Source organism: Wasmannia auropunctata, unplaced genomic scaffold (assembly GCF_000956235.1).
Source record: "Wasmannia auropunctata unplaced genomic scaffold, wasmannia.A_1.0 LD336074.1, whole genome shotgun sequence".
Taxonomy (NCBI): Eukaryota; Metazoa; Arthropoda; class Insecta; order Hymenoptera; family Formicidae; genus Wasmannia; species Wasmannia auropunctata.
In genome coordinates, this window is record NW_012026816.1 from 2,029,113 (window position 1) to 2,047,023 (window position 17,911).

The 17,911-nt window shown below is 45.1% G+C and overlaps 1 protein-coding gene across 3 annotated transcripts in view; it reads right to left on the reverse strand.

Annotated features, from left to right (window-relative positions):
• Window positions 1–17,911, reverse strand: part of LOC105449629 (unconventional myosin-XVIIIa) — a 44,411-nt gene that overhangs the window by 21,272 nt on the left and 5,228 nt on the right. The window contains exons 4-15 of one of the 3 annotated variants that reach the window (XM_011688926.1): window positions 16,976–17,110; window positions 6,082–6,270; window positions 5,775–5,951; window positions 5,346–5,546; window positions 5,111–5,263; window positions 4,442–5,025; window positions 3,982–4,164; window positions 3,525–3,787; window positions 3,277–3,439; window positions 3,005–3,179; window positions 2,380–2,538; window positions 1,922–2,137 (exon numbers count right to left, since the gene is read on the reverse strand). In XM_011688926.1, coding sequence (XP_011687228.1) covers window positions 1,922–2,137; window positions 2,380–2,538; window positions 3,005–3,179; window positions 3,277–3,439; window positions 3,525–3,787; window positions 3,982–4,164; window positions 4,442–5,025; window positions 5,111–5,263; window positions 5,346–5,546; window positions 5,775–5,951; window positions 6,082–6,270; window positions 16,976–17,110 — 2,598 coding nt within the window. Of the gene's footprint in view, window positions 1–1,921; window positions 2,138–2,379; window positions 2,539–2,628; window positions 2,682–3,004; window positions 3,180–3,276; window positions 3,440–3,524; window positions 3,788–3,981; window positions 4,165–4,441; window positions 5,026–5,110; window positions 5,264–5,345; window positions 5,547–5,774; window positions 5,952–6,081; window positions 6,271–7,904; window positions 9,425–16,975; window positions 17,111–17,911 lie in introns of those variants that run through there. The other 2 variants (XM_011688927.1, XM_011688931.1) reach the window with 2 other exon arrangements.

Consider the following 17,911-nt stretch of genomic DNA (forward strand, 5'->3'; position numbering starts at 1 on the left):
CTTAATCCATGCGTAAAATTTACATAAAGGCTGCCTTTCGGCGCGTCGACTCGCCGCCGCCGCAAGCTACGAGTATTGCAAAGTGAAAGCCACGCCGAAGCTCCGCCGGCGAAGCTGGTTTTGCGTGTCACGTACAGCTGGTGAAATGTACAAACAGACAGATCGCTTCGCTTGTGGTCCTTTCTCGTAAAAGTGTACAAACCCAACAGGTGCGACAAGAGGCTTGTTACCTTTATTGGCCCGATCTATCAATAAATACTTTTCATAAAACTTCCTCGCATAAGTAAGAGAAATTTATAACGACGAAGGAGAGAGAGAGAGAGAGAGAGAGAGAGAGAGAGTGTGTGTTTTTTTATAATTATAACTCGATAAAATCTTAAAGATAATTTCAGAAAGTATAATTACGGAACGTTTCTTATATGCAGGTTGATAACGCCTGTGCTTTCCTCTAGCGTAAAGAAAATCGTTGAAGAAAGAACTATTTTCGATTTTGTCCCCAATGCACGCTCGCGATTCGGGTACAGAGAAATCGTATCAGTTACGGTGAAGGTGTGCGAGTGAGTATTCCGAGCTGCGGCATCTGTAAGACAGAATACGATCTGACGGAGCGCGTCATCGACCTCTGGAAAGCCGTCTCTCGGCGTATTTCCGCGGGCGAAATTATCGAAAGAATAAACGCGTGCGACCCCGTTGAAACCCATCTCGCGCGAGCTTGTTTCCTCTCCTTCCGTTTTTTTTTTCACTCGGTGTAAACCCTGCTCTCGGCATTATGTTCAGCCTGACATGTTAAACATGCTTCATACCTGGTTATCAGTCGATCTTCTATAATTCTCATCCGATAATAATGCAAGTATGAGAACATGAATTACAGTCGGAATTGAAATGGAAAAGAATTTCTTGCTCAGAAATACAAAACTCGTGATTGACGACGTTGTGTCTTTTTAAACAGAAACGTGGTTTTCTGAAAGGATAATGTTCTCTCTGTAAGTATATTCTCTTGAATAAGCCACAGGTCTGAACGTTTAGTCATGCTCCGAAGAAACGGATGTTAAATGGGCTGCCGCGTACGATGGGCGATGCGCTCGATCGTCTTCGTGACGAGAACAATTATCAGCTCGCGGAAGCCGTCGGCTGCCGCGATGATTTGCACAACGCCCCGTGGACGGCCGTCATTTTCCCTTCTGAATTCCATTAACGACTCCTTGGCCGGTCAGCGAAAGTGCGTTGACACGTCTCTCGAGCTGCTGCGAGAGACGAAAGCGCTTTTCTGCGCGTGTCGCGCCATAAAACGACGTCGCTTCTCTTCACCGCGCGGAAAAAAAATCTACGACTGGCTATTTGCGCTCGGTTGCAGTAAAAATCTCGGTTGTAAAAATTTATATAAGCTTCTCGGTGTCGTAAAACTATTAGAAAGCGGGGTGGTATTATACGCGGTTGGGAAAAAAGGAGCCGTATGCGCGCGGCACATGCGGGATATCACGATTTCGTGAATAATAAGTCGATAAGATTACGAGGTACAGCATCACTAGGGCTTTCTAACAAGCCCCGAGTGTTATGTGTATAGCTCGTTAACGTGCCACTCCTCGTCATCGTCCGGCATAAGCGTTTGATAAATTATTTATCCGCTCGACCTTATTTTACCGCGATCCTTTCATATTAACTTTTAGTAACTTTTAGTAACCTCTCAGCAATCGCATTTTTATGTCCTCTCAGAGGTCTCGTTTACTCGGCACGAAGCGACACTTCATACTCGATAAATTTCCTAACAAACTTTCTCGCAACAGATATTATTCGATGCAGATTTTATAAGTAGTATAAGTGATTAATGACATTTTCGCTGTTTTTGATGGCGCATCTACTTTCTACGTTTGCACTGAAAGCTAGCGGCTATATACGTGTTCTCGAAGAAATGTTTACTCACCTGGCTTTGGCCGACTCGATAGGACGCGGGGTCGACGTCGACGGTGAGCAGCATGTCCTCCACGGCGCGACGTTCGTCGGTCACGGGGCTTCCAGGCCGTGCATTCACATCGCTTGACAACAGTCCGAATCGACGTCTGAATTCACCTAAGGCCATATGCTTCGGGAATCCAACCTTGTGTAAGCGGATAGCGTCGATTATCTGGCTCCCGCGAATCTGTACAAGCACGTTAGAATATGTGCATTAGATTCGATATTAGATCTTTGTTATAAAAAGAAAAAATGAAATGCTATAGTGAAATTGATTAAACTTTATAAAAAGCGATGCCCATATTTAAAAAGTATTTTTCCGATAATGCGAAACTGATATCTTTTATTTTTCCTGTAAAAGATTTCATTTTTTTATATTCGTTTAAAGGATCTAATAACTTTAAATCTAAATCGATTAAATAACTTTACCTGTGATCGTAGAAGAGGCACATTAATGACGTTGTCCTCGCTCTGATTCGATTTCACGGAGAGGAGGCTTTTATTGTCAGTACAACCGGCGTTATGTTGAGGCAGAAGGCAGTGCACAAACTTGACGCGAGTTCTCCGCAGTGTTTCCACGAGGCCATCCTAGGGACAATTAACGATTGTACTTTTCCGATGAGCCGGAGGCGTATGACTAAAGTCGCGATAAATAAAGAATCGCCGTATTGTTCTTACTAGATAGAGCGCGAGAAAGAGAAAAATCAGCAACGGCACAAGAAGGTAATATCCGAGCGTCGTAACACAGATTTCACCGAACATTTTCAGTATCTCGCGTCTCTCGCTTAGGGCGAAGGTCAATACGCGTTAAGTTAGCTTGCACGACGCCGTGCGGCCTTGTGCGATAATGTTTTAATGGAACACAGCGATAATAGTCTGATCTTTGACACCGCGTTCGACCAATCGCGAATAAGCGGCAAGGGAACAGATCAACTGTCGATGCCGCGAATATTTCAAGAGTGATTCGAGAAAGATTGAAAATTCGCTAATAAGAGAGCAAAAATTTCGAAACGCTGTCAATTCAAATTGCCACCGGAAAGGAATCGATACTCACTACGGTGAATTTCACTTGCAGGCAAACGTTCTTTCTTTTTACGGCAGTGAATGTTCTTCGTATGCTTGACGCACGCCTCAGGGATTGCGAGCCTTCGAGTCCCGGCATGGAACCGCATAGAGCACCGGAAACTCCAGCGCCCCGAGCACTTACGAACAACTTGCTCACGTGTTCTCTAGAATTTTTTAATAACATAAAAATATAATGATGGAATTTAATTTAACTCATTATAGTTAGTTATTGAAGAGTATTTGAATAAACCGCAACATTACCTCGTGCTTTCCTGAAGTATCGTAATGGCACTCTTGGCAACGGGATTCTCACGTGTAGCTTTGAGCCAACCGGTCGCGGTGTAAAGCACGGGATTCGTTCCCAGCAGATGTTGCAAAACAAATTGATTGTTGCCCGGCGCCTTTCGCAGAAGCATTTGGTGATCTGCAACAGCGACGTATCTTGTGTTACACTATAGTTTTTACACGTAAAATTAAGGTAAATATCGAGGGCGGGAAATTAATTCTACCTCGATCGCCATAATGAGAAAATAGACGGTCCAGGAAGGTTTCGTCGCTGCCTCCAGGACACACGGTCTCCTCGTCCAGCAGCCAGAGTAATCCTTTTCGTTCCATCTGCCTGCCGCCGCTGAGATCGCTTTGACTAGTTCGCAACATTGTCGCGCTTTGCGAGCTTCCGCGATCCAGGAGGGAAACCAAACCTTGAGGCGACCCAATGCCTTCCTCGTCATAATCGTCCTCGTAATCTACATCGATGCCTTCCTGGACGTATCTGACAAATTTTTATAAATTATATTATAGCCATAATATGATTTATTTAATAATTATATAAATAATAATATATTATATAAAGAGTATTTTGTCGAGGAGTTAATCTTACAATGCTTGTATGAATAATACGTGCTATTTCTGATGGTTAAAGAGAAATCATTAAAAATTGAAGAATCTGTTGCTCATGTTCCGTACCTATCCTTTGGAGCTACCAACGTAGTATGGTGAAACAGTAACTGCAGACGTTCCTGCAGATAATTGTGGCAAAGATCTTCGAAAGTTGCACCGGTTTGTCGGCCGCATGAGGCAGGATTTTGAAAACCTGGCGAATCACACAGCAGCAGTGATGAGACTGTATGTACAGCGGATGATATGGATCTAAAAAATGACAAGGGCATTACTAATAAAATGTCAAAAGTATATATGCTGGCAAAGAGTCTAATAACTTTGTACAATGTGATCGATTTATGTTATTATTAATACTACCCAAAAAGTATCTCACTCTCAAAAAGTATCTCAAAAGTCTCGTCATTCTCTTAATTTTTTTTAAATTATTATTTTAAATAATATATAAAATATAATATAAACAAATTGAAATATTTTATGGCGTTTGAAAATTATTTAACGAGCAAAAGTTATTCATCAATCTATTTACTTGTTGATAAGAGCCGCGACGCAGTGGAAGACTTCAGAATAGAGTCCGACCAGAAGTCCCTCCAGCGCGTCAAGCCCCGTGACATCCTTGCCCTGTTCCGTCGGGCTGGGTGTCCTCAGAGCCGGTCTCGGAGTGCTCGGCGTTCCGGCACCGCCTCCGTTGGTGGCGAACACTACCCGACTCAGTTCCTCTACCGTAGTGCCCAGCAGATTGGCGGCTTTCTCCGCGCATTCGACCCTCGCGAACTGCCACCTGCTCTGCGAGCTGGTGCCGGCTTTCACGGCGCCGGCGCAGCTCAAGTGATAAATACCGGCCAGCACCAGCCAAATGACTTTCTCGTCGGCCTCGGAGATGCCGAGTATTCTGAACGCCGCGACGATACGATTGAACTCGACCATAGCTCGCTGCTTGTCCTCGTGCTTCTGCAGGGGCGTGACGAAAGGATTGTTTTCGGCGACTAGATTCGTGAGGTGTAACTCTTTCCTCAGCGCGCCCTCCGCGCCCGCTAGTAGACGATAAACGGCGTGAAACGTCGGATCCCCGTTCGCTCGTCGGCCTATCCTCGACTTCTCCAGGAGCAGCACCTTGGGAGAGAAGATGGAATGTCATTTATTTTACAATGTAAAAGGAGGATGGGTGACACGAGGGAAGAAAATGTGTTCTTCTCACTTGCAGAGAGGCCGATGCGATTTGACCCGACTGATCGAAGTCGAGGCTGAAGAGCTGCGTGAAACGCGTCGCGTTCGAATTCATGTGAGTCCTACTATTTCCGAAGGCCTCAAGAACTGTGAATAGCGCATTCAGCTTCTCGATCGTCAATATCTGTAAGAAGGAACGATCGCTCGCTCAGAAACAATCCGTACGGAAAGCGTTGGCGGCATGTCATTTCCACGCTTCTACTCGCCTTGTTAACCGTACCAGCGGCCAGCACGAGATAATGAAGGGCGTGTTTGAAGTTCGTAGTTTTCCCCGCTCCGCTACGCCCGAGGAAAACCAGAGAGTGGTCCCTGCGTGTCGCCAGCATTCCTCTGTAAGCCGATTGCGCTGTGGCATAAATATGCGGCGGCATGTCTTCGCTTTTGCAACCTCGGAACATGTGCGCGACCTAGAGCGAGAAGGAGTGGAGAGAATTTTAATTTTAGAGATAGGCATCTTAAGCGTGAAAAACATAACAGATGTGAAATTTAATGGAACATAAATCGATACGAAATTTGTTAAGTTCCCTCGTAGAACACAAGTCGACCAATAAAATTAGAATTTTATAATTTAGTCGAATCGTTCTACGACGAGAAACTAAGGTATAAGTTTAAGTAAACTTCCAAAGCGGCCTTGCCTTTTCAGAATAAATTGCTAATGGCGCGACTGGATTGATAACGATCATGCTGTCTCCTGCGTACGTGTGTATCAAGTTACTGGCGTAACGTTGCCGCAGCGTGTGGAGAACGGATGATTCATTCAGAAATCGCAACTGCGAGAGTTCCTCGGCTTTATCGAACTGAGGTGGATTCGCCTAAACAGATGCAAACAACGATAAGTTATAATGATATACAACGTTTAATTTAATTGATTAATAAGCGTGCCTACAATCAGCGTGCAGTTAAAAGTTAATTATGAAGAATCTTGGGAAGTAATCATAATACCTTCTCTACATCTTCCTCGTCCACGAGCAACTCCTCTCCGGAAATAGTCAATCGGATCCTCAGTTTTCCTGTGTCGGGATCGGCGGAACCGCATCTTGTGGCCGGAGTAAAACCTCCGCGATGCAATAACCAAATTCTTTCGGAACTTAACCATGCTTGCTCCTGCGCCAGATGTTCTTCCGACCGCGCCTGTGCATAAAAAAGAATCAGATAACATATCAGCACGCGCGAATTATTTATAATGTATTTAAAAAAAAAAGCGCAAGAAGATAAAAGGATATTTCTTATATTGAAATTCGCTATTATAAAAATGAAGAACTCGAAAAATTAAATTTTGTTTACATGCAATTTTGACTCGATAAATAAGTCTTTTTAAGTGTAATTAAAAGTTATATCGAATATGGGATCTTTTCTTTTCTCGAGTGTATCTTATTCAAGAGAAGATTCAGCGAATTAATTGAATTGTCTACGTTCTTTCAAATTGTCTACATTCTTCTTCGCTTTCACAGTCACGCGAGCTCCTCCTTTTTTTTTCCACGGCGCGAAACGATCGACCACGTAGTGTTTTGAGCTTTATCGAAGTCTCCCCACTGGCAATTTACTAAGCACGGCCTAGCGAGGACAGCGAGCACACCTACACGATAAAGTTGAATCGACGACGTCCTCGACGATCTCGCTACCGGCGCGGCGGCGGTCGGTCGCGAGTGAATCGTTATGAAACGTCTTATTGCGTGGCTGCGCGGTGTATTACTACTACAGACGAACGGACCTGCGTACCATTAACTGCGGCTACTCATTAACATCCAAATGGCATTCATTCGATCCTTTCTATTTCTATCTTCCCTCATTTTCATGTGTCCTTCTATACCACTTCAGGATAAAATGACTGTTATCTCTCGAAGGCATAGAAAAATAAGCGTCATCAATTTGTTACTTCATATCGAAGCAATGTCTGCATTGAAATAGGAATACAAATGGTCTTGTATTGGCAATATTGGCGATTTCCATACTGAATATTATCAGCATGTTTTATTACCGATTACTTTTAATTAATTAAGAGACGCTAATTGAAATTATGTAATCGTTTAGACGATTTGTTAGCGTATCGTTAGATTTTACGCGAACGAAAGTTAAGCGCGCGTGTCCCGCGGCTCTGTTCTCTTTAAACCCGTGAATCACTCGTGCGTCGAGGTGCAGCTGCGAGTTCTCGCGTATCGATTTCCGCATCGAGCAACTGCGGAGCGGTGACTCGTGTATGGCTCCACCAGGTAAGGAAGACAGACAGCAAATTTCCTGGTACATACATTACTATGTATCAGGTCTTGGGGCACATTGGTAGCGCATAACACGCCATTGTTTTGCGAATACGCGGCAAACGCCGCTCCTTCAAAGGCCTAAACGAGGGGATTGTTTGAATATTACGAGTTTGCCCTTTAAACGCGTCTCACGCGCTCTCACGCGATGACAATTTGTCAGAAATTTCCTGAAATTCTCCGAAGGCGCATATTACGCGAAATGAAGATGAAGCTTTATGCTCTAATCGCGAGATTGCACAGAACATCTCAATTCGTTTTATTGAAATTGATAGTTTGGTAGAGAATACTCTCTAACAATAAGACAAATTGATAGAAGAGAAGTAAGTTGATTCTTGTATCATGATTATTTCGAAATCTTTATGTGTCGAAATCTTTACTTCACAAGAATTATGAAATACATGATTTTGACATTTTTTAAATCGTTTTCCATTGAGAAAAATTATCTTCCGTTGGTCCAGATTGATGACTTCTGGACGAAATTTTCTTCGAATCTTTCGCGAAACATACCTTGTCTGTTTGCGGCGTCACTTTATTTTCCAGCAGGACCTCGAGGCGCTTCATGCACTCTCCTTCGTCCTTCGCGCGACTACTTTCTCCGTCACGTTTCACACTCTTTGTTACGTTCGACTCCACTTTTCCGTTCTCCCGTATTTTCCGCCTTATCTTTCTGGCCAGGGCCATCTCGAACAGTTCCTCCCATTCGATGATATCCTGAATCGGTTTCGCGCATCTCTGGTGACCCGGCCGACTCCGTTTCGATACTTTCTTCGAGTTATTGGACCAATTATTCTTGAAACCGAACATCCGGAGGCCATTGTCCATGCTCGGTATCCTCTGCTCTATTTCCGCAGTGATCCTATGCCACTTGCGTTCCCTCGGCGTCCTGATGACGTTACTGTCATCCCAGCCCTTTTCCATCCTCTTGATCTTATCATTCATGCATCCTACGCGCAAAGAATCCGCCCAACTCTCCTTCTTGAAGCTTTTGGTAGCTCGTAATGACGGCGAGCACTGATTGCTCCCGTGAGATCCTTTGATCCTCTCTTTGGCATTGGATTTAACGCTCGACGATCGTTCGAGGCCGCGATTCGGGTTGATCAGTCGATTCTCCGTACAGCCGTTTTGTCCGATCTCGGAGGAGTGCATGCTGTCGCTGTCGCTGCACTCCCACGAGCTCGTGCTATTTCTGCTGTGCTTCCTGTCGACGACAACGCCGTTGCTGAACTCATGCTGCTTCGAGAAGTCCTGCGTCGGTGACTTCGCGATTTTTTGCGGGGAGAGGCTCTGGAGATTGTTTCGTTTGGCTATTCCGCTGGCGTGAGCCTTACCTCTGCAAGATCTGTGAAGAAGATGATGTGCACCGAGCGACATATTGTCGAGCTCATCCCTGCTGCGCGGCATCTTCTTGGTCTCTCCTTAAAGAAGCAGGTTTCACGTTGTCACTTTCCCAAAGCAATTATCACTAATCCCGACGGGGTCCCCCTCACGCTTTCCTAAGTTTACTTGAAAATTCACATGTATAGAATTCTTCATTAACCGTCGGAAACCGAAAATTTCTTCATTCACTTAGCGCGACAACGTGAGATTATTTCTTGAATGTAAGATGTTTGGTAATCATGATACTTCGTCATACCATATATGTCCCGCCTTGATTGGTATCCACTGTTGGTGAATCATTATTTCCTATTAGCTCTACATTTTCCTTGAAGTTACGGCAAGTAATAGAAAACATCAATCACTATATTTTCCACTCGCAATTCGCTACATGATGTATCTTCATAAGCAGTTCTCGTGCAGCATCACTGATCACCGTCATCGATCGAGATGTATCAATTCATAAAGACGTAAATCTCATCGCGCGAATCTGTCAATTCCTCGGGGCGTTTCTCCTGGTTTCCGTTTTAAAGAGTTTCGACAAACGGCTGGTATCCGCGAGAACTGAGACGCGGCTTCCTCCGGGTGGTCCTTTCATGGCTCGAGACGGCTGCGACGGTCACGAGGACAGGACCCGATCACGAGGAGCATCACGGGGGAGCTCCCGAGTGTCGACTGAAGCAACGCTGGTGCTCCGAGACAGAGACAGGTCCTCTCGTTGAGGAGAACCGAGGAGAACGAGAGAGGCGTGTGCCCACGAGAGCCGCCCGGGAGTTCTTTCTCTCCATCACGAAACGTAATTCTCCCGCTCGCTCTCCACGTTCCTCCGTCCTCGTCTCCCGCTTCCGTCGCGCAGATGTCCCCTCTCTTTCCCCCCTTCCTATCGGTCAGCCGTACCATACGCTCGGCTTCGGTTACTTCGTCCTTCCTCCGCGATTTGTACAGACAGCGAACAGTCGGCTAGTAGGCCGATCCGATTCCACGGCGGTTGCGGATTGAGATGCAATTAGCGCAAATTTGAAGATCCAGGTGAAATAATTCGACATCTCAAATCGTATATTTTTTTGCGACATAACACCGTTTTGACCATTTCAGTTAGAAAAAGATTAAATCCATAATTCTCTACTCCCAATGAAAAATCCGAAGTTTTGCGTTTAATATATATTATTTAAAATTAAAATTATTTAACACGTTCATTCGTTTAATCTATATAAATCTTCTGTTGAATCTAATGGTATAGATGCATTCATTGTCTGAAGTTAAATGGCAAGCTTCCTCTTAGAGGCCACGGAACCCAACTTACGGAAGCGTAACGTGAGTGCAACGAGGAATCATTTCTGAGAAATACTCGACTCGATCGCTCGCTTCAAATACATGTAGCTGCCGTCTAGAGTGCAAAGCTCCCGCACTTTCGAAAGCTTCGGAACGGAGATGCGGAGAAAATGCCGGGAGAAGTATAGAAGTGTTTATATATAGCTTTCCTCAGAAGGGACTTCTGGGCAGGCACGGGAAATGTATTATTTAAGTTACTCTCGGTCTTAGTCTTGCGCCTCTTGAGCATGAAAACTAGCATATAATAATTTCTTTTTTATAGTCCCGTACTCTGTACTTTGCGTTTACTAAAGATACGTTTCGCTAGAAAAAAAAATACTATCTAGCTTTTTTCTCAGTTCAAGTTCTACATCCCGGCAGCTATCGGATGGAATTACACCGTCGCGACGTCTTTATTTTGTACATGATTATAGATGTGGCGATAAGAAAATCGCTCTTTCAAACCTGAGGAAATCATTCACGGATCGGTCACGTGCGGTGCGTCGAAGTCGACGAGACTCGGTGCGTGCACCGCACGTGCGCGCAGCCAAGAGGAGCGCATTCGTGAAGTTTCGAGGGAGCACTGCTATTTTAAGAAACTCGTAACACGCGAGATTGCGTCCAACTAAAGCGGAGTTACCCGACGGGCGGACATTGCCACAAACACGCGTCTGTATACGGGGACGTAATATAACGACGCAGCCGGTGTTTAGCTCTTTGCGGTCCGCGAGGCATCACCGCCGCGGCCATGTTGGTCGCAGGAAACGGCCGCAGAATTTCTCGATGTACGATAATTCGCTCTCTCTCTTTTTGCATATCGGCAATATCCAACTATATATATATATGCAAGATGATGGCATATCGGTTGTAACAAGGTAACTGATAAGGAAGCACCCCGCTCCTTTAGCTTCCTTCCTCGTATCAGATGAAACTCGCGAAGTAGGAGCAACTTGGAAGAAATAAATTCATTCAAGGACGTGTAGCGTTCGATGAGCTGTGAGGAAATGAGGCAATTAGTTTTCTAAACGTCGCTATTCTAGGTTTTAAATTATGCCAGGCCGATGACGCACCGTCGTTATTGTTCGACAATAGTGCGTGTATTCAATACGGAGACGAGAGGAACGTCGTGAATCGATCGTGACGTGTGGGTGGATTGCTATACGACAATTTCTCCGTTACATTTTGCCTGCGGCGCGTGGGACGCGTCGGATCGATGAATTAGAAGCAGGTAAAAAATATTTACATACGTCGCGCGCCCCTAAGACCAGAACTCCAAAAAGGAAGAACGACGCGGTTTTGGGACCGACTCGGGATCGTCGCGGCTTGTAGTGGCTTAGCATAACGATTTAGTTGAACGATACGTATCGATAGCGATCAAAGATTGGAAACAAAAAAACTGCAACCGGTGCGATTTACTCGTACGCGCACGTAAATCGTTGGTATATAATCGGATAGACTGAAATTAGTTGCGCGCAGAATGACGTAGCATATCTGACATAAATGCCTCGTTTAACGCACATATAATTATCGTCCTCAATTATCGTCATCGATATCGGAATTGCTTTTATCCTTCGTTGCGACACACACGTCGATCGAGGCTCGTTAGCGCGAGGCTTCTTGCATATAGTTCAGAAGTTTCCCCGCCAAGAGAGCAGCCCCCGATCCGAACGCGGCGTTTTCTCACGGTGCGCGATGTGTGACCAGGCTGTTCACGGTTACATTGTGTTCCGCGCAGCGACTCGTGCTATGCGCCTTTTTTACACGCCGCGCTTACGGGAGAACGGATCGACGACGGAGGAGAGATAGGTGGAACAACTGGAATTAAAGTGTAGGTCGAAACGGCCGGTGATCCCCCTCGGTGCGGACCGCGCGCCGAGTGCATAACATACGGCGACAAACAAGGCAAACTCGACTTGACGCGCTGCATTCTGCGAACAATTGGATTTCAATAACCGTTATACCCTTCTAACATAGCCGCGGCGCGGTTATTGTCCTATCGCGCTTCCGAGCCGGCACGTTACTGTCTCGAAGAAATTACGGTCGATTTCGAGATTTTAACAAATCTGTCATTTTACGTAATTAAACGTCACAAAGATAAATGTAGCCATAAATTCCGCTGGTATTTGTTTGCCCGTAAGAATTACAGGAATGCGAATACGGTATAAATCTCGATGAGAAACTATCGAAAACACCAATAGAATCCACGGGGGAAGGTCGTTCGAGGCCGCACCAGGTTCTCGAGAGGAGGAGAAAAAAGAAATGAAATGGAAAACGAGTCCTTTAGTCGCTCACGCTGCGCGAATTGCTAAATCGACCTTGTGCGTTGTAGCGTTTGGCGTAGGCGTGGTTGCGGCCAATGAAGTTGTTGTAAGTGGTGGATTTAAGAAAGGTATCCAAAGGTATTCGATGCGAGAAGGAGAAGGAGAAAGAGCCGCGAAAATTTAAAGATCCATAAGAGAAGTCCAGAAAAAACACTTTTTTTTTAACGAAATAGGTGTTATTGATAGTCGTTTTTTTGGGCAGATAAGCTAGACTCGAAAAAAAAAGCGACAATGACGGCATCTGAGTGAAAACTGAATATTGTTTTTGATCAGCGGGCAAAAGAATAACGTTCGATGACTCACGAATTGACGGACAGACCGGATTGACTGGTACGGTCATAGCAGACGCGAGTCGTAAATCTATAACAGCGCGCGTACTTGGGGCCACACAGTGCGAGCTAACATGCTTACATGCACGCGTCTAAACCATCTTGATCCGATTTAAAACAAGCTCGCTCGATAGAATCCGTACATATATTCGCGATATGATTGCGCTCCATTTCCGTAGCATCATCCTAACATTATTTACTGATTTTTTTTAAAAACTTCTAACAAAACTAAGTATATGTTGTCAAGTTCAACTTACAGTGCCACAAATTCTGGCATAAATAATCATTTGAATACAAAAAAGCTATTTGTATACATATATTAAGAGATGGAAAAGTATCATATCACATTTTTCAGTACGCATTTTTGTACGAGAAAAACTATTTATGTTAAGATTATCTGCAATTCATAAGCATCATGTTTCATTCAAGAAATGAAAATAGTCACATTAATGCTAACGTCACAAAGGAGATTAACTTCTCGACGGAGTAAAAGAGAACATCGGGAAGTGTACGAGGTATCCAGCACCAGAGGAACGACGATGGAGGCAGAAAGGCGGTGTCAGAGAGGCGCCAAGGATCAGCCGGAGCGTGTAATGCACGCGGCATCTTCTCGCCTATCGCAATCAAGATGCCTCTCGCTACGAGCCGCTGACGGCGCGCGACGACGCGGGGGTATATAACGCGTTAACGCCGTCTCGCATCAACGTGGGCAGATAAGAGGGCGGGTGCGCGCGTACGTGTGCACGTACGTGGACTCCCGAGCCACCGCGATTACGTGCATAAAATACAAATTACGCCCCGTCGTCGTGTCGCGCCGCGCCGCGCCGCGAATGCGGCGGCGACCGACTTCGCCTTTTGCCCACCGATCGCAACAACTGCATGCAAATTTATTCGCAAGCGGCACAGCCGGCTCGAGTGGCCTATTCATTTTTGCGAAATAGCACGACACCGATGAAAAGTTAAGCGAATCGCACCGTTCTCATTAGGATTTTACGAGTTAAAACTGATAACGTTATTCGCCTCTTCGAATTCATTAAATTCGAAGATATCTCTGTAATTATTATCCTGATTAAAATTCGGATCGCAGACTCTCGACTCCGACATCCATACGAGGTTAAACGGAGGATAAAAGGTTTCGTTATTTATATTTTCGCTGCTGAAGCTTTTAGTACCGCGCTTCATCGACGCCGGTATGCCGGCAATAGCCTGCTGCACAAACCATAGACGCGTACGACGAGGGGCCGTTAAACTCGCGTGGCCCTCTGCTCGCGTGGGCAACCTACTTTTTTTTTTCGAACGCCCGATATTTATAGGCAATAAGCTGACGTCATTATAAGGCTGCAGCCGTATAGGTGCATCGCTTCTTAGTGCCACATGCGTTATCGCACGTTTTCTTCCCGTGAGAAAATTCCTTCGCCTTATCGGCAGCAACATTGCTCGCATCGAGCTAAAGAAACGTAATGAATTTGCGGCATTACGCCGTTAATCGAGTCCGAAGGGGTTAACGTCCGGCGGGTCTTAACGGCGCGCGATTTTCCGGATGGAAAAGGAAACCACGCTCACGTTCCTGCACACGGCGGAGATACACGATTATATTGGCCTACATATCGCGACGAGCGACCGGCGCGCGGCGCGGCGGGGATCCCCCGGCGATCGGCGATGTTATCGCGCGTATACCCAGTACCTTCCTCGCGGGCGTAATAATAGTGCTGCGGCGGTAACGGCGTAATTACTCACCACGTAGCGCGTAACGTGCAATTCTAATTACGTAATTTGACATTTACGTAGCCGATACGTCGTGGTAGAACCGGGCGAGCGTGCGAGCGAGCGAGCCGTCACGGTGCACCGTGAGAAAGAGAGAGAGAGAGAGAGAGTACGGAGAGCTGCACGAGGACGTTGCGAACCGTGTACCACCCCGAGCAACTACCGACGTTGCATTTTGCAGCTGCGCGCGTTTAGCGGCATTCGCCGGTTCTTTGATTAATAAGATCACAAGATTGTCGGTCTGTGATTTTCTTTTTCACCGGTGTCGACTTACAGACCTTTAATATCCCTGAGAAGTGATCGTTCCCTGATCGTTGCCCTCGGAAATAAAGTTCGCGATACGACAAATGACGAAAGACGAGAAGTTTAAAAAATTCTACGCTCAATTTTTAAATTTAATTTTCCGTTGAAAGTCCCGTGGAAATTTTCTTTCGAAATGTACCTTTCTAGTCTTTCCTCGTAATTTAATATACCACGTAATCTTTTTTCTCCACTGTGAACGTACGAATTTTTTAAAAATGTTGAATGAAGTGGATCCGAATTTTTTATTCAATGTATACGCAAGAAAGTTTTGAAAAGGACGCTTTTATCGCGAAGGCAGGAAAAGGCAGCTATTCTCGTTGCTCGCTGCATTTCGCGATGTTCTCCACAACGGCATTGTCGGCAGCACGTCCTTTGCTGTACCGCCATACTGTCGGCTTTATCGACCGTCAGTAAATATCATTGTGCCCGTTCCACTGTGCATTTTAACGGCAGCATAAGTCGCACTTTGTTAGAGCTAATTGCCAATTACGACACGTTGCTCGCGTTCGATGTGCGTACAAATTGCGCAGTGAGCAACGACGCCCGTGTTCACGATGATCATGTTCGTTTCATTTCCGAGAACAATTGCGTTTCGCTATTACATTCTTGTTGTTCAAGCGAGACCGACGAGATCTGATTTGAAATCTTGAGATCGAGGAAAGCTTAAACGAACTGATTCCAACTGAGGTGACAATTTAATTACAGAGTTCGCTACCAATGGTAAACCGTGTTTCTCGCTTACCGTGAGGTTTACGGGAGTATTTATATACTTGACAGACGTGTTATTTCTTAACTATTTTGAGATCACGTTGAAATAGAATATCATCAAACTGTCGCCGGGAGCTTAATAACGCTCGAATATACGGAATCCTGTTAGATCCATCCCATAGGAGCATCGTGGGAAAATATTGTTAATGTACGTGAATGCAATTTACGTTTCACGCTTATCGATGAATTCAGAAATGCGGATGCGATACCGCTCATTCTTGGCGTGTTCTTCTACAACGGTCGCTTCGATCTCGTTGCGATAAGTGGAGTAGGAATGCGCATTACGTCACGTGACAGTTTAATTTAATGAAGGCAGCTCCGAAAGCCCCGCAAAGCTCGACTACCGGCGAAGCCGCGACATGATGAGCCGCAAATGGGTCGTGTCTCCAACTTGTGCGGGAATAATGTGACACACATGTTCGTTTCTGCTAACAATATAAGCATCAATCCCGGATCAATGTGTATCTCGTTCTAATACTTCTGTTTGTGATACATGCAACTGTCGCATCATTTATAGTAACTACAGCTTTCAGACGACAGAAATGCGTTTGCCACATTCGGGAAATTTGTGTGTGTATGAAAATATTCTTCACTTTAGAAATCCATTCAAGATAATTCTTTTTCTTTGAATAATAAATTCTTTGTGTATTTTCTGAGGCTTAATGCTCTGCGTGATGCACTCTGCATCTTTGTGAAAACGTGACCGAGCCGCCGTGAAAAGCCTGCATTTTCTTGTAACGGGCTGCGCCCATAGTTTAGATTACAGCTCGAAGTTCGGCGGAAACGAGGTATTACGGTACGAGGCAGTCAGTAGAGATGTACCGTTATGCGATTGCTATGCCACTGCGCCGCTCTAGGGAATGTGGGTGGAAAGTGAGCGTCTCTCCACTATTGTCATCCTCTTTCCTCGTTGTCGCATCGCGCTGCAGCCCCGTCGCATCCCGCTGCAATTTTGTACCCTCTTTGTGCGTCATCCTTTTATTAACTTTATTTCTCCGCGTGCCCTTCGCTAAGTCGATTGCGTTTTATCTCGTTTACTTATGCTCCCTTTATTCTTCAGTCCTCTTTTCACACGTGGATGTCACAGAAATTATTCAAACTACAAAGCTATAGGTAATATTATATTGAAACATAAAAAATAGAAAGCTGGAGAAGCCTGACGGTATAGCGAATAATTTAATTTTGACGATTGAGATAAAAATTGAAATGATACAAGTCAATAAATTTATTATTTATATTTTTTAAAATTCTATTTCTTCTCAGAAATTCTTTTGCGTTGACTGTCGAAAGTTTAAGAAATGATCTAAATTTCTTTAATTATTTCTTCCGTATAAGGATTTGTCAGCACAAACTTGACTTATATCATTTAAGCTCTAAGCGTTAAGACGGGAAATGACGATAGGCTTACTGTATTTTGATGAAACCGCAAACTGCCGGACCGGCGAAGCGTGCCGCCGCGGATATTCGCAGGTGCCAATTCGACTTGACGTCCGTCACAACTGCCGCGTCTCGATAATTCCGATAGCTCGGCGACCGGCTGCACCTGCAACGAAATCGACACGTTAAATTTTGTAATACGTATGCATCACGCGAGCACGCCCTTGAGCGTGCTGACGATTGCGGTAAAATTCATTTATGTTCGTTTATGAGTAGTCACGTCATGAATGTCGATACGATAAATGAAGCGGACGGGCATTCGCTGCCATCGCATCGGCGAGACGGACGTGGATGGAAATTTTCCAATTGCCTGGATTAAAATGTGTTGAAATTCCATTCCGGAATTTTTTGGAGAGTTCGGAACAGCATCGGATTTTTATCAAAAGATACTACGGCTTAAATTGATCCCGATTGAAAGAAAAAGATGTTATAAATTAACGTATAATGCGAAGTTGGTATCTCTCCCTGTAAGGATTTTTTTTATACGTACATCGAGAGATCTGAAAATCTCTTTGGGAAAAAATCAGGATTCGATCTAGTTATATCGGGATTCTGAAAACGGGATGTTCGCAGAAGTATAAATATCGAACGCATATAGAGCACATGTTCCTCGCCATTCGTCTAATCCCGATTAATCACCGTTATGGACGGCTCCGCCTGTTATCGACGTGTCTGCGTGCCCGATACGCATACACTTTGTCCATATCGGACGTGTATAACGGGGCACGCGTGCATACGCACGACTTGCGCGCGCGCGCGGGGCCGAGCTCGTGCAACACACAGAGAACAGGAAGCAGGATGTTGACCGAGAGGGGCCTGTCGCGCGATGCGTTACCTATACATAAGTATGTAAATCACGTCACGTTCCTTTGGACGACGCGACTGTCATGCCGTGAGAGAGAGAGAG